At 33.4% G+C, this 12950-nt stretch overlaps 1 protein-coding gene across 1 annotated transcript; it reads left to right on the top strand.

Annotated features, from left to right (window-relative positions):
* The first annotated feature begins 1727 nt into the window (after nt 1-1727).
* Nucleotides 1728-11780, top strand: LOC121980778 (CAAX prenyl protease 1 homolog). The gene is made up of 14 exons (XM_042532983.1): nt 1728-1944; nt 2801-2948; nt 3139-3223; nt 3304-3399; nt 3971-4036; nt 4194-4292; nt 4396-4509; nt 4873-4983; nt 6592-6654; nt 7510-7602; nt 10001-10114; nt 10914-10985; nt 11112-11177; nt 11368-11780. The coding sequence occupies exons 1-14, from the start codon at nt 1914-1916 to the stop codon at nt 11488-11490; spliced, it is 1281 nt and encodes a 426-aa protein (XP_042388917.1). The 5' UTR covers nt 1728-1913; the 3' UTR covers nt 11491-11780.
* The last annotated feature ends 1170 nt before the right edge of the window (nt 11781-12950 follow it).

The following is a 12950-nucleotide window of genomic DNA, read 5'->3' as shown; positions in this document are numbered from 1 at the left end:
TGGCATGGCATACAAACATGTACTGAACTAATCATGGCATACGAACAAGCTGAGCATAGCATACTGTATCTGAAACTAAGCAGAAATACTGAACTGGTCATGCATATACATCTAACTGGTCATGAACTCAAATCATGAAACTTAACTGAGATAATTAACTGAAACTGAAACTAAGTTAGTGTTTCCATCACTGAGTATATATTTGGAAAAACTATATATAATAATAGATGAAAATACTAAACATGCTGCTGGGGCCCTGGCAACTGTACCTACGTGCGTGCATTCCAACAATCCGGTTACTAGGTTATCTCAACCTAGGGACGAGGAGTCCAACCCATGGATATCTCGATCCAAGTACAGTACCATCTGAATAAAAGTAAAATACTGAATATTGTTTTATTTTACTTCTAGGTTATCCGAACCTAGAGCTAGGTTATCCGAACCTAGAGGCTACTGTGTCAATGGATATCCGATCCATATAGCTGTAATAACCGATAATAAGTGAATAAAATGTTTCTAATACATTTTTCATGCTGTTAGGACGCCTACTGGTGCATTCTACCGAATGCTTGGTGTGCACTAAAAGCACACCCTAAAACCGAAAACTGTAGAACTACCGAACTAATGCCAAAACTAACAAGCGAGAGCAATTATACCGCAGTGAGGGGTTTCTTACTTCAATTGTAAGGTTTTCACGATCCTATCCGCTAGGTTTTCGGAAAATCGCCTGCTCGACGACCGCTTACGCCCTCGCTCTCGCGGAGAAGAACCGACTTCGTGCTGGTGTTGTCGCCGGAAAGTGAACACACTATCCTAGGGAAGGAACCCTAGGTCTCCTTTGCTTTGTTTGCTGCGCCGAGAGAAAGAAACGGGAGAGGGAGAGAAAGGCTTCGGTGAGGAGAGAAAATGCCGAACCCAAAAGAAATAAACCAATCCCACTTAAGTTTTCTATTTATATCGAATAGTTATTTCTCCCAAATCAAATATAAATATATTTGATTTCCTATCCTTTCAGCACGGCCCTGCTGGGTTCACTTGGTTTCCGGAACACATAATAAGTCGTAGGCTTCGATGGGTCCCGGGTTCGATTCCCGCGTAAACATTTTGCGACTTATTTGTTTTTACTACTTCCGGTACTCAAAAAATTATGTAAAAATATCCTAAAAATCTTGAGAAATCATAGGATATTTCTAAAATAAATTCGGGAATTTTTCAGGCTTTACAGAGAGATTGAGGAGAGAGAAAGTTGTGATAAAATAAGAAAAGAGAAGATATTGTGGCAACACCTCATGTGCTAACCACTAGACCCATCCGAGGGGACAAGAAAAGAGAAAATATGATGAGAGAGAACAATGAAAAATAAAATAATATGAAAGAAAAATTAAATAAATATATTTTGATATTTGATATTAATAGGTAAATTTTAATTTTAGATCAAAAGATATTTTTAGAATAAGAGAATATTTTAATTGTTGAAAATAATGTAATAACTCATTTAAAAAGAAATATGAGAATAAATGATTATCTAATTATAAAAATTTTATTCATGTAATTCAAATATTAACAATAACAATGAATAATTATTATTCCCATGTCCACTTTTATTCCTCTAAACCAAACACCTCTAAATACAGACAGGTTCACGGTTATACTTTAAAAAAGTTTTTCTCGGGCAGCAATTAAGCAAAACCAATAAAATAAAGGACCTATTTAACAAGAAATTTACGGTCATTAGGTCGCAATTAGTTCCCCATCGAGCAGTTTCTACGCGATCGCAGACGACGCAGTTCTCGGCAACGTCGGCCGCTTCTCTCCATTCCCCCGACCAGACGCTGCTCTACACGGCTGCTGTAGTCTCCGACAGCCGCTGTTCTTCTTCTTCTTCTTCTTCTTCCTCTTCCTCTCCGCAAAAGATGGAGTTCCCTTACCTCGAGGCTGTCCTAGGTGGGCACTTTCTCTTGCCTCTGTTGATCTCCCATGGGTTTTGGGGTTGACCCATTGGGCTTGCTCGATTTCGAGTTCCTGGTTCATCCACGAGATTTCGTGATTGGGAAATGCAAGGCGTTTGTCGGATTTTCGCCCTTCTATTTCTGCTGCTTCAATTTTCATTTCCATGTCGTTTTTTTTTTCTTTTTTTTTTTTTAAAATATAGATCGTTGTTTATTTTGGTGTCTGCGATATAAGGAAGACACCTGAGGTGGATCAAAAGTCCTGTTTCGTTCGATTTGTGTTGTTCATCTCATATTTCAGTACCGTGATTGGTCACTAGGTTTTATGAACAATGTCTTGTAAATACTGAGACTTTCCTTCTACCAACAACGAAAGGACGTGAGTTCAAATTATTTGGGTTTATCGGTATGAATTTGATCCCACCAATGAACTTCATTGAGGTTTTCCTGCTAGATTTAGTACAAATATTAATACGTTTTTCTTTCTAAAATGATTGGACTGTGTACTGGAATATGGAGAATCTTTTCACATTTTCATCCTTTGTGATTAACATCTTGCTAAATTATTAACTTCACATTTCACATACCAGCAAATTGACTCACCATATTACAATTCAGTGATCTATGTCTGATATGAAACCTGATTTGCAGTTTTTCTTACACAAAAAGGCATTGGGATTTCAACAGTTCTTAATTGTACAAGATGTTTGTTGTGGATCATTTGTTCTGTAGATGATGGATATTCTTGATAATTTGAGCAATTTACTGGTTGCATTTTTTTATTCAAAATTGGATGAGAAGATGGTCTAGTGTGTTATTTTGTCATTGACTAATTTTTCACTTTATGGCAGGCTTTATGATCTGTATGTATATCTTTGAAACATACTTAGATATTCGGCAACATGCAGCTCTTAAACTACCCAACTTACCTAAGCCGCTGCTGGGAGTAATTAGTGATGAAAAATTTGAAAGAGCTCGAGCTTATAGCATTGATAAAAGGTTTATTTTATTTACTTATCTTATTAATACTGATGATTTTGCCCCAAATGATGCAGTTTTAGTAATGTGCGGTCTTTTGTGCACAACCAAATTTAATACTTATTGCTTTGGTTTAGGTTACTTTTCAGGTATTATGTTAGCTAGACCATTTTTCATCTTGATAACATGTCTCTTGTCTTTGATTCTTCAGCTACTTTCACTTTGTTCATGAAGCTGTGACCATAGTGATGGACACTGCAATTCTATACTATAAAATATTACCTTGGTTTTGGAAGGTAAAGTAATAGCCTTTGTTTTGTTTTATATTTAACATTTTCTTATTATTGTTTCATTTGTAATATATATTTCACAACAGCTATCTGGGAACTTTGCTTTGTACATCGGTTTAAATCCAAAGAATGAAATCATACATACATTGTCATTTCTGGCTGGTGTTATGGTTTGGTCACAGGTATGTATTTATTCTTCTTAACAACCTTCAGGTCATCAACATTTTTTTCTTCTGATATTTACCCTCATTAACATTCTTGCATGCTCATGATAGTTGAACAAGATCATAATATAGTTCTTTTAAAGTTCAAATGAGTATGACTTAGTGATATTATTCAGTGGTTTTTAAAGTTCAAATGACATTCTTGCACCAGTCCAATTTGGTTATGGTGTGAGCAACTTTACAAAGAATTGGAGCAAAATTTAAAAAATCTAAGATCTCACCTAAACCATTAAACTGTACTTTTGTTCTTCATTCTGTTGCACTTAAAGTATCTTCTGAATTTTGCATGTTTGAATCTATAAGCTATTGGATAAATATGTTAGGGCACCTAAGCAGATTAGTGTGACATCATATCTATTTTTTTGCTGTTATGAAGGAAGTTCAATTGGGTTACTTCTTGACAATTATTAAATTTTAGAATTAAAGTTACACTTACTATTGGCAATTGCTATTTTTGGTGATAAACTTTGTGCTCAGGGATTCTCTTTTACACAATAATGTATTTACCGCTATGGCTTCCATCGTGCAGATAACTGATTTGCCATTTTCGCTTTATTCTACATTTGTGATTGAGGCACGACATGGGTTTAACAAGGTTTGTCAACTTCAATTCTCTTTTCTATATGATAATTTTGTAATTTTTTTTTTATGATTTTGATCAAAACTTAGATGCTAACTTAGGTTAGTTTTAATTTTGTGCACTTTGTGCACCAATCACTACACTTAGTTTTAATTTCGTGCACTTCGTGCAGCAATCACTACGGCTTTTTCTGATGGACATGTTTAAGGGAATTTGCATCTCTATCTTCCTTGGCCCACCAATTGTTGCAGCAATTATAGTCATAGTCCAGGTTATAATCTTGAGCCATTTATATAAGCTGATTGTTGGCGAGATTGAGGCTTATTTTCTATAATTTGTCAATATTTTTCAATTTTTACTCTGGTTTGCTGCAGAAAGGAGGTCCATACCTGGCAATATATCTTTGGGTTTTCATCCTTGTTCTTTGCCTCGCGATGATGACAGTGTATCCCATTTTAATAGCGCCTCTGTTTAATAAGTTCACTCCTGTAAGTATCTTTTTGCCACTTAGTCGCTTAGTTGTTTGTATGCAGAGCATATAATGGCATAATGCTAATTTACTTTCTTATATGTTATAGATTATAATATGTTGAAGAATACTCCGGCTATGACTTGACACGATGCTCTTCTAGGCTCTAGCAATTAGTAGATAAAAAAACACAAATGCAGCACACACTTTTTGCATTTCATCCATCACATATGGACCCTTTATAGTCTCAATTATTTGAAAGCTTTTTTCTCTAGCTAGTATTATAAGTTGCATGTTTTTTTTGTTATTAAGCATTAATAAACTTATAGAATCAAGGCAATCCAAAATATATTTATTAGTTTGTGTAATCACTTTTTAACAGCTTCCCGCTGGAGAGCTGAGGGAGAAAATAGAAAAGCTTGCTGCTTCACTGAAGTTCCCTTTGAAGAAGCTCTTTGTTGTTGATGGATCGACAAGGTCTAAACATAGCAATGTGAGCGATTTTTTTATATGAAACTTGAATTTCGTTTTTTACTAATAATATTATATGTTTTATTCAGCATTGAATCTCGCTGATGATTTCCTTATTTCAATCCCATTGTTGTAGTAGTTGTCTGTTCAATGTAAATTTTCTTCATGGTTAAACATACTATACTATTTGTGACAAAATGAGTGAAAGTGGCTTCTTATCTGAGCTGTTTGAGAGGTAGTGAATAAAACTCACCCATGACACAGATCCATCCTGTTTTAAGATGAAGTCAGAAGTTGTGGACAGACCTTTTTAGTAGCCAAATGTTAGATAGTTTCTCATTGCTTAGCATTGAATTTTCCACGCTTGATAAATATTCTTTGGGCTATGTGTTGTTTGTGTTTTTGACAATCGTGGGAATCTTGTCCAACATTCAGTATCTGTGCTTCTCAGGGTAATTAAATTCTCATGGTTGGTTCTATTATGTTCACATTCTGCTCATTGCAAATTCTTGGTCTATTTTTGAGGCAATTGCCCATTATATTGTGAAAAATGACAATGAAATTGTGGAAAGCTGACTTATGTTGACTTACAATGGTTTCTTTAAAAGTAAAGCTGCAAAAGTAAAGTGCTGCACATTAAGCATACCCTTGATCCTGCAGTGTTTTGGGTTTGTGCGTTTGGTGGCTATTGACATAGTTTCTGTATCGGGAAATTCTTTCGATAGATGAATTGCATATGTTGATGAAATGTAGTTGCTGTCCTTAGTGTCTCTCTCTTGAAGTGTTTTGAATGATATGTTTAATTGGAAAAGATTTCTTAGTCTTAACAAATTGTCCTTGATATCAAGTATGATTTCTTTGATTGACTTGCAAGAGCACAAGTCAGCGTCTCGTCTCTCTGAGCAATAGTTTCTTACTGTTGCTTCTCATATAGAAGTCTACCTAAGTTATAATCTTTACTTGTTAGCTGCTCTTCAAGCAATCTGAAGATTTACCAGATACTGTGCATTAGACATTGGTTTGACAATGGACCTATTTGATAAAAGGTTTCTGGATCACGAATTTATAGTCCTATTTGTGTAAATATTTTTAACTTACAGACCTAAATGCACAACACTGCAGAAAAATTCTTGTATTGGGAGCTAAATTTTCTGTACTATGAGTCTGTCCCTCTCTTTTGTGTTTACATAGTATAGGCTCTGGTACAAAGTCTGGGTACTGGTGAATTCCATTCTCTTACTACTTCCACATATATAGAATATTACCTGCTATCCATGTGATCGCATATTGCTTCAATCAATCATTTGCCTTATCCAGATCACACTAATTTGCTCCTTCACATAAATACTTTTGATATCCATTAGAATAAAAAATAATTTTTTTCCATACAATTGGCAGTATTTTAGATGTTATTTGCATTTGTTATTCATCCTATGATAAGTGAATTTTATTTTTTATGATTTTATTATGTTGATTAAGCTCTTAAATATTATGTAAATCATATTTTACTTAACAGGATTGCATATGTATCTGTGCATGTGCTTGCATAATACAAATGCACTATGCAATGATTTAACCTAATATCCACCTCACACAAGCTCTAATTCTTTATGTATTTTCTACTCAACAGGCTTATATGTATGGATTTTTAAAGAATAAACGTATTGTTCTCTATGACACCTTGATCCAACAGGTTTGTTTTGGTTCAATTTTCATTTGTATTTATTTTTCACTTCATTATCTGTTGGCGCTCTTCATAAAATGAATGAAAATATACCAAATTTCTTCTTCTTGTAAAATTCTTCAATAAGAAACAAATAGTTTGCTTAACAGAGATAGGAGAAACATGAATCTCATTGTGTGAATATATTGACTTAGTTCTTTAGGATCTTGATAATTTAAATTGAGACATTAGCATGTTAGTCCCAATTTATTTTGCCTTATCAGGAATTATGTTCGAACTAACTGTCAACCTAGTTATTATTCACCAAGTTTTGATATCTCTGCCTTATACAATAGCTAATTTCTCGTAATGAAATGGAAATTTTGCAGCATGATTGAGTATTTGTCAGCATAATTGAGAAAAAAGAACTTTGTATTTCTTTCTGTGTTAAAGCTTATTATGATGACCTTATTTCAGTTGGTTCCAAGGTGGTATTTCTTTTGCTCGACGTGATGCTTCATTTCTAGGATCACTTGATTTTCTTGCTTCTCTCTCCATGCTCAATCTACCTTTACAATAGTTCTCTTTTATCTTTCTCTTTGTGAACATCCCATGTTTTGATTTGTAAATTAATTACCCAAGGCTTTGTTGATATGCAAATTTTGCAAGGTTGAATTTCATTCTGATTGTGTTCCTATTTAAAAGTTAATTTTCTTCCATATAGAAATTGAACTCACTCAAAATTACCAATTTTGTTAATAATAAACTGGTTGATCAAATATGTTACTTAGATGAGTCTGATGATTGAGCACAAACACTATTGATATTTCATCGGAACTAAATGCTTTTCCATTGCTGAATATTTAAAATAAAAAATTTTGGTAGTGCAAAGATGAAGAGGAAGTTGTTGCAGTTATTGCCCATGAACTTGGACATTGGAAACTCAATCACACAATGTATTCTTTCATTGCTGTTCAGGTGCTTTTTTATACTCCACTTCAATATTTCTGAAGCTTCTTATCATGTTTAATGCCATAATATTTGTAAAATCATGATTTTGATTTTGACATCTGATATAATTTAGTTGTTTAAGTTGCTAAGCATGTGTATTTTGTTAATTAGGAGGATTAATTTACAACATTGAATTAATGTTACTACCTGCAATAGGGAGTGACTTAATGAAGACTTTCAAATTTGCTTGCTAAATCCTTTTTTGCCTACTTAAGCTTTTCTTCCCCATTTTTTCTTCTTTCCTTTTTTTTTTTACTTATAGGCATCCCCAAGGTTCTCTCATTTTTGGTCACGTGAGGGGTGCAGGGGCCACACCCTTGCTTCCTTCCCAATTTTATACATTAAGAGGTACTGGATTTTGGCAGGCTTGGTAATAGTAGCTTCCTGTCCTTCAATGAAAAGTAGTGTCATGAAGGAGTAAGGAGAGGTATAGGGCATAGAAGCTGTGGGTAGTGTTGAGAAGTTTCATGAAGGAGATAGGTGAGAAAACAAGTGATTAACAGAGTAATCCTGGTTACTGGGTGGCAATTTGGAGGACACGAGGATAAGCATCATAAGGGCAGGTCTCACAACTTATTGAATGTGATTGCTACAAGCAATGTATTCGAAGGCACTAGTCCAACTAGGTACTAAGACATAATAGGACCTAAGAGGCAAGGTGCAAGGCGTAGGAACATGCATAATTGTTGAATCATACAAATTCACAATTTGTATCATTGATGCACATTATAATTCACATATGAAACATTCAATTTTCACCCATGAATCAGAAATCAAAAGAATGGGATAAATATGTGGTTTTAATGCTCATCTACCTCCTATGTACTATCTAAAAGATTCAATTATCCTTGTCATGCAAAAAATTATATTGTCATTAGCATCACAAGGCTTCTAACTTTCATCACAAGACTTGTATTTTTTTTTCTGTTGTTTGTCATCTGTCTTCTAAGATGGAAGATGCAAAAAAATGGTTACAGCACAAACTATGAAAAGCATTTTGCATGCATTATGACCGAAAGATACTTATTGGAGGATTTTAAGTTATTCTCTAGGTGGGTTTAGTGTGCCATGGAGCCTTTTTACACTTTGGTGAACTCACGATGCCTCAATTTAAAGGTGCATAAGAACTGGAGCCTAGACGCAGATTCAAATTATTGGCTGCAAGGCCTGGATCTTAACTGGCATTTAGATTTGTCAAGGTGTTGATTGGATCTGTCGTGTGGTTGTGAGCATTATTTTCACCCAATCTGAGGATTTTGTATTTGATTTTCAGAACAAAGATCTAGAGGAAGCAGCAAAGGTGTGATCTAGGGATTTAATGACCTGGTTTGCATTGCATGATACACAAAATAGGTGTAGCCAGGGATCATGCAGAAATAGAAAGTAGGCTGTGATAGTGTGGTTGGTCTCGATCCTATCATTCAGCATTTTTTGGCTCATGGATACAATGGACCAATGGTATAGGGAAGGATTCTGTGAGGATTCATGCTACATGCTATCTAACCGCCAAGAATTGGTAGATATCATGATCTGTGGAGGGGGGAATGAGGAGAACAGCGGAGGTAAGGTCGTATGATTTCAATAGATTTGAGCCCTCCCCTCAAGGTGATCGAAGTGGAAGAAATCTTTAATGTAATATTTGTTCTGATTTGTACAACTATATTTGAGGCCTAAATAAAATACCTAATGGCTAAACTTGCGATATGAAATCAATTAACTCAGATAGAGAATAATTACCAAATGGTAGTTATTAAGATTGCAAATGCCCACGTATATCTTGATAATGTTTGTAAATTTGAAGGATTTCTGTTTAGTGCTTATCCCAAATGTTTTCTCATCAATTTTTACCAAGGATCAGGACAATTTTCTCCGGCTTCAATGAGCACAACCATGAATATGTTCTCGTAATTGCTTTGTTGTAATAGCAAAGCTAGATAAATTTGATTGTAAGAATCATGTTTTTATCTTTAACATTTATCTATCAATTATTTTATCCATGATAAATCATGTCCATCTTGAGCATTTGTGTATCAATTGTTTTATCCATGATAATTGGAGAGTTATGTCTCTGTTCCTTGAACATATCCTATTAAATGCATATATGCAGTAGTAAAACATCCATTAAAGTTGCCCTTCGGCAATGCTATTTGTTTTAGGGACTGATGCAATTGTATTGGTATTAAAAACATGAAGATTATGTACTAAATACTTTTGGTTCCTTTACTGGTAGACTTTTTTATTTTTGTTGTGGTAAGAGGCTCAGGTTGAGCTTTTATAAATCGAGATAGCTAAAAGTTACCTTTGTCTGATATCCTAATACTACCTGACTGCTATGACTTAATAACTTGTTTATTTATTTTTGCAGATTCTCACACTTTTGCAATTTGGAGGATACACTCTTGTGAGGAACTCAAAAGATCTTTTTGAAAGTTTTGGCTTTGATACTCAGCCAATACTTATTGGTCTCATAATATTTCAGGTGTCTTTCCTCTGCATTTTGTTTTATTTTCAATGCTTTCATTATAGTAACATCTCTTCTATTAGTAGTATCCTTACCAGCGTTCTACATAATCTTTACTAATTTTTTTTTTTTTTTGGACTTAAAAGTTAGTCAGTTGACTTTAGTATCCCCTTAATTTACTTTGCAACTAACTTGGAAAGTTATTCTTAAGTGAAAGTGGAGTTGGTACAGCATGTTGATTTTAATTGAAGATCATGTTTAATTATAGAAATGCTGATAATTTTAACAATAATAATAGCAAATTCACCTTTGTTCAATTTGTTCCATTGCATGTTGAAAATGACACATGCGGAAAATTTGAACTACAAAATTTGAAAGGTTAGAACTATGTAGCTTTCTGAGGTCGAGTACTATTTCTGCTTCCTTTGTTTTGGTATTGTCTGTCTGTTCAGTGTCTTGAAGATTGGAATAAATGAATAATCCTTGTAAGACGTACTGTAGTATATCTTGAAATTAGAACTTGTGAATGGAGCAGTGTTATAGATGAGAAATATTACTGCACTAGTAGCTTTGAAACGAACAAAATGTTTGACCAAATTATACATGACATAGATGGCAAGTCAAACCGAGTGCCTTGAACTTTCATCATGGCATGACTCTTGAATTCTGTATCTTAAATCTCATGTAGATATCACTGCCTTGTTTTTAATTATTAGTGCAGGTTCCTTATTGCCATGTGTCTACACAGGAGCACCATGTGCAATGTGTTTAGATTGACAGCATCACATTGTACTAATTTAGAGTATCTTATTTCCAGCATACTGTTATACCCCTCCAGCACCTTCTGAACTTTGGTCTCAATCTTGTAAGCCGGACATTCGAATTTCAGGTACTTTAGTTAGTATGTTATTATCCTGTAACAATGGAGTTATTTGGTTTCCATCATAGATGTTCATATTGTTTTCTTACCTTGGTACGCCGTGTATTCTTAAATGTAATTTTATGTGCATAATAGGCTGATGCTTTTGCCAAGAAACTAGGTTATGCCAAACCGCTTCGTGCAGGCCTTGTCAAATTGCAAGTGAGTTTTAGTAACCTTCTCTTCGCATTTGATATTCCCTCATCGCCTCGCATTTTCTTATCTAGATTGCAACGTAAACATTTGAGAAGTTTTCTGCTTTCCTCTGCTAATCTCCGAATGCCCGCTGATAGAATTTATGATTTGAGATATCATTCTGGGTCACACATCTTTTTTTTCCGTCCCCATTCAGGAGGAGAACCTTTCTGCCATGAACACTGATCCATGGTATTCAGCATACCATTACTCCCATCCACCTCTTGTTGAAAGATTAGCTGCAATCGAAGAACCTGAGACAGCTAAGAAAGAGGACTAGTGCGAATGCGTATTGCTCTTAGAACATGAAAAGTTTTGGCCATCTGGTTCAATCGGTTTACATGGATGATATAGATTGCTGTTATGTGCAATGGTAGACCGTATTTCTTCAAGTCTTCTCGTGTAGTAGATGTTGGTCCAAACAAGTCTTCTCGTGTTAGTTATCGACGCTGTTTGTTTCCTAGAATTAGGATTGTTATATGTGAATTTGCAAATCTTTCTACTCCTTTAGGATGACACATAGTGAAAGATGTACTTGCAGATTAATTGGGCATATTTTGAACTGTCTTATTTTTGCTGTGTGGATTAGGGATTTGGAGCTGATAGCTATGATGCTGGTTTATTCATTGCAATCAGACTCGGATAAAATTTGGAATTGAAAAATCTAAGAAGAAATGAAAAGAGAGATTGTTACACTTCACAGATTACGATATATATTTGAAATAAGGACTGTTTAGTGTTCTTTGAGGTTATTTTGTTTTAGGATATTTTTAATATTAAGAGATTGTTTGGCTAAATTGATTAAAAGCAGTTTATAGGTCTTATTTTAAAAATAAGTTATTAAAATGTTTGGATGGATTTATTTTAAATAATTTAAAAATATTGATGTGTTTAATATTATAAAATCGTTTTATTATCAAAATTATCAAAAGGGTATAATACTATTAATATATTGTGTATAATAATTTATAATTTTATAATGGGTTAAACTTATATAAAAAAAATAAAATTATTTGATAATTTGATTTAGATTTTTTCAAAAAAATTTAATGATATCATTAATATTTCAAATAAAAATTATAAGTTAAAAATTGATCAATAATATATTTGATATTTTTATTTTTCTAAATCTTAAGATAAAGTTAGGCAAAAAAAAAAAAGTAAAATTTTATAGAGGATAAGATGGAGATTAATAAAAATATATAAAGATATTTTAGAGAAGAAAATTAATAAAAAATATTTTTTTTTAAAAAAAAATAGGATCTCCCTTAATTGTTTTTTAAAATAAGCACTTTTTTAAAAACAATTTATTTTGACCACTTATAAATTATTTATAAAAAAAATTACGAAAGAGCTTATAAGTTCAAAACAACTTGCCAAACATCCTCTAATTTAGGAAACAATATAAACTTTTTTATTTGTTACTCATGGAATAATTATCATTTTATCCAAAATAGCACTTAGTAATTAACTATTATAGTTGTACTTTTTAGAGTAGCAAAAAAATGGCGAAATTTTATGAAATATTAATTTTATTTAAATTCGAAGTTAAATTTGGTTTGCATTGTTGCATCAATTTGAAATGACAAATTCAAGTATAATTTGAATTATTCAAAGTTGAATGGAAACATATTGGAAATGAAAGTATATTTATTGTATAATATAATAAAGAATAATAAATATATAAAGTTCATCAGCGGCTGGCAAATCATTGGATAAAATATCATGAGTTTAAATTCG

Source organism: Zingiber officinale, chromosome 5A, assembly GCF_018446385.1.
Source record: "Zingiber officinale cultivar Zhangliang chromosome 5A, Zo_v1.1, whole genome shotgun sequence".
In the NCBI taxonomy this organism is placed as follows: Eukaryota; Viridiplantae; Streptophyta; class Magnoliopsida; order Zingiberales; family Zingiberaceae; genus Zingiber; species Zingiber officinale.
The sequence above is the reverse complement of the archived record's forward strand: the minus strand, read 5'-3'. Positions and strand labels throughout refer to the sequence as shown.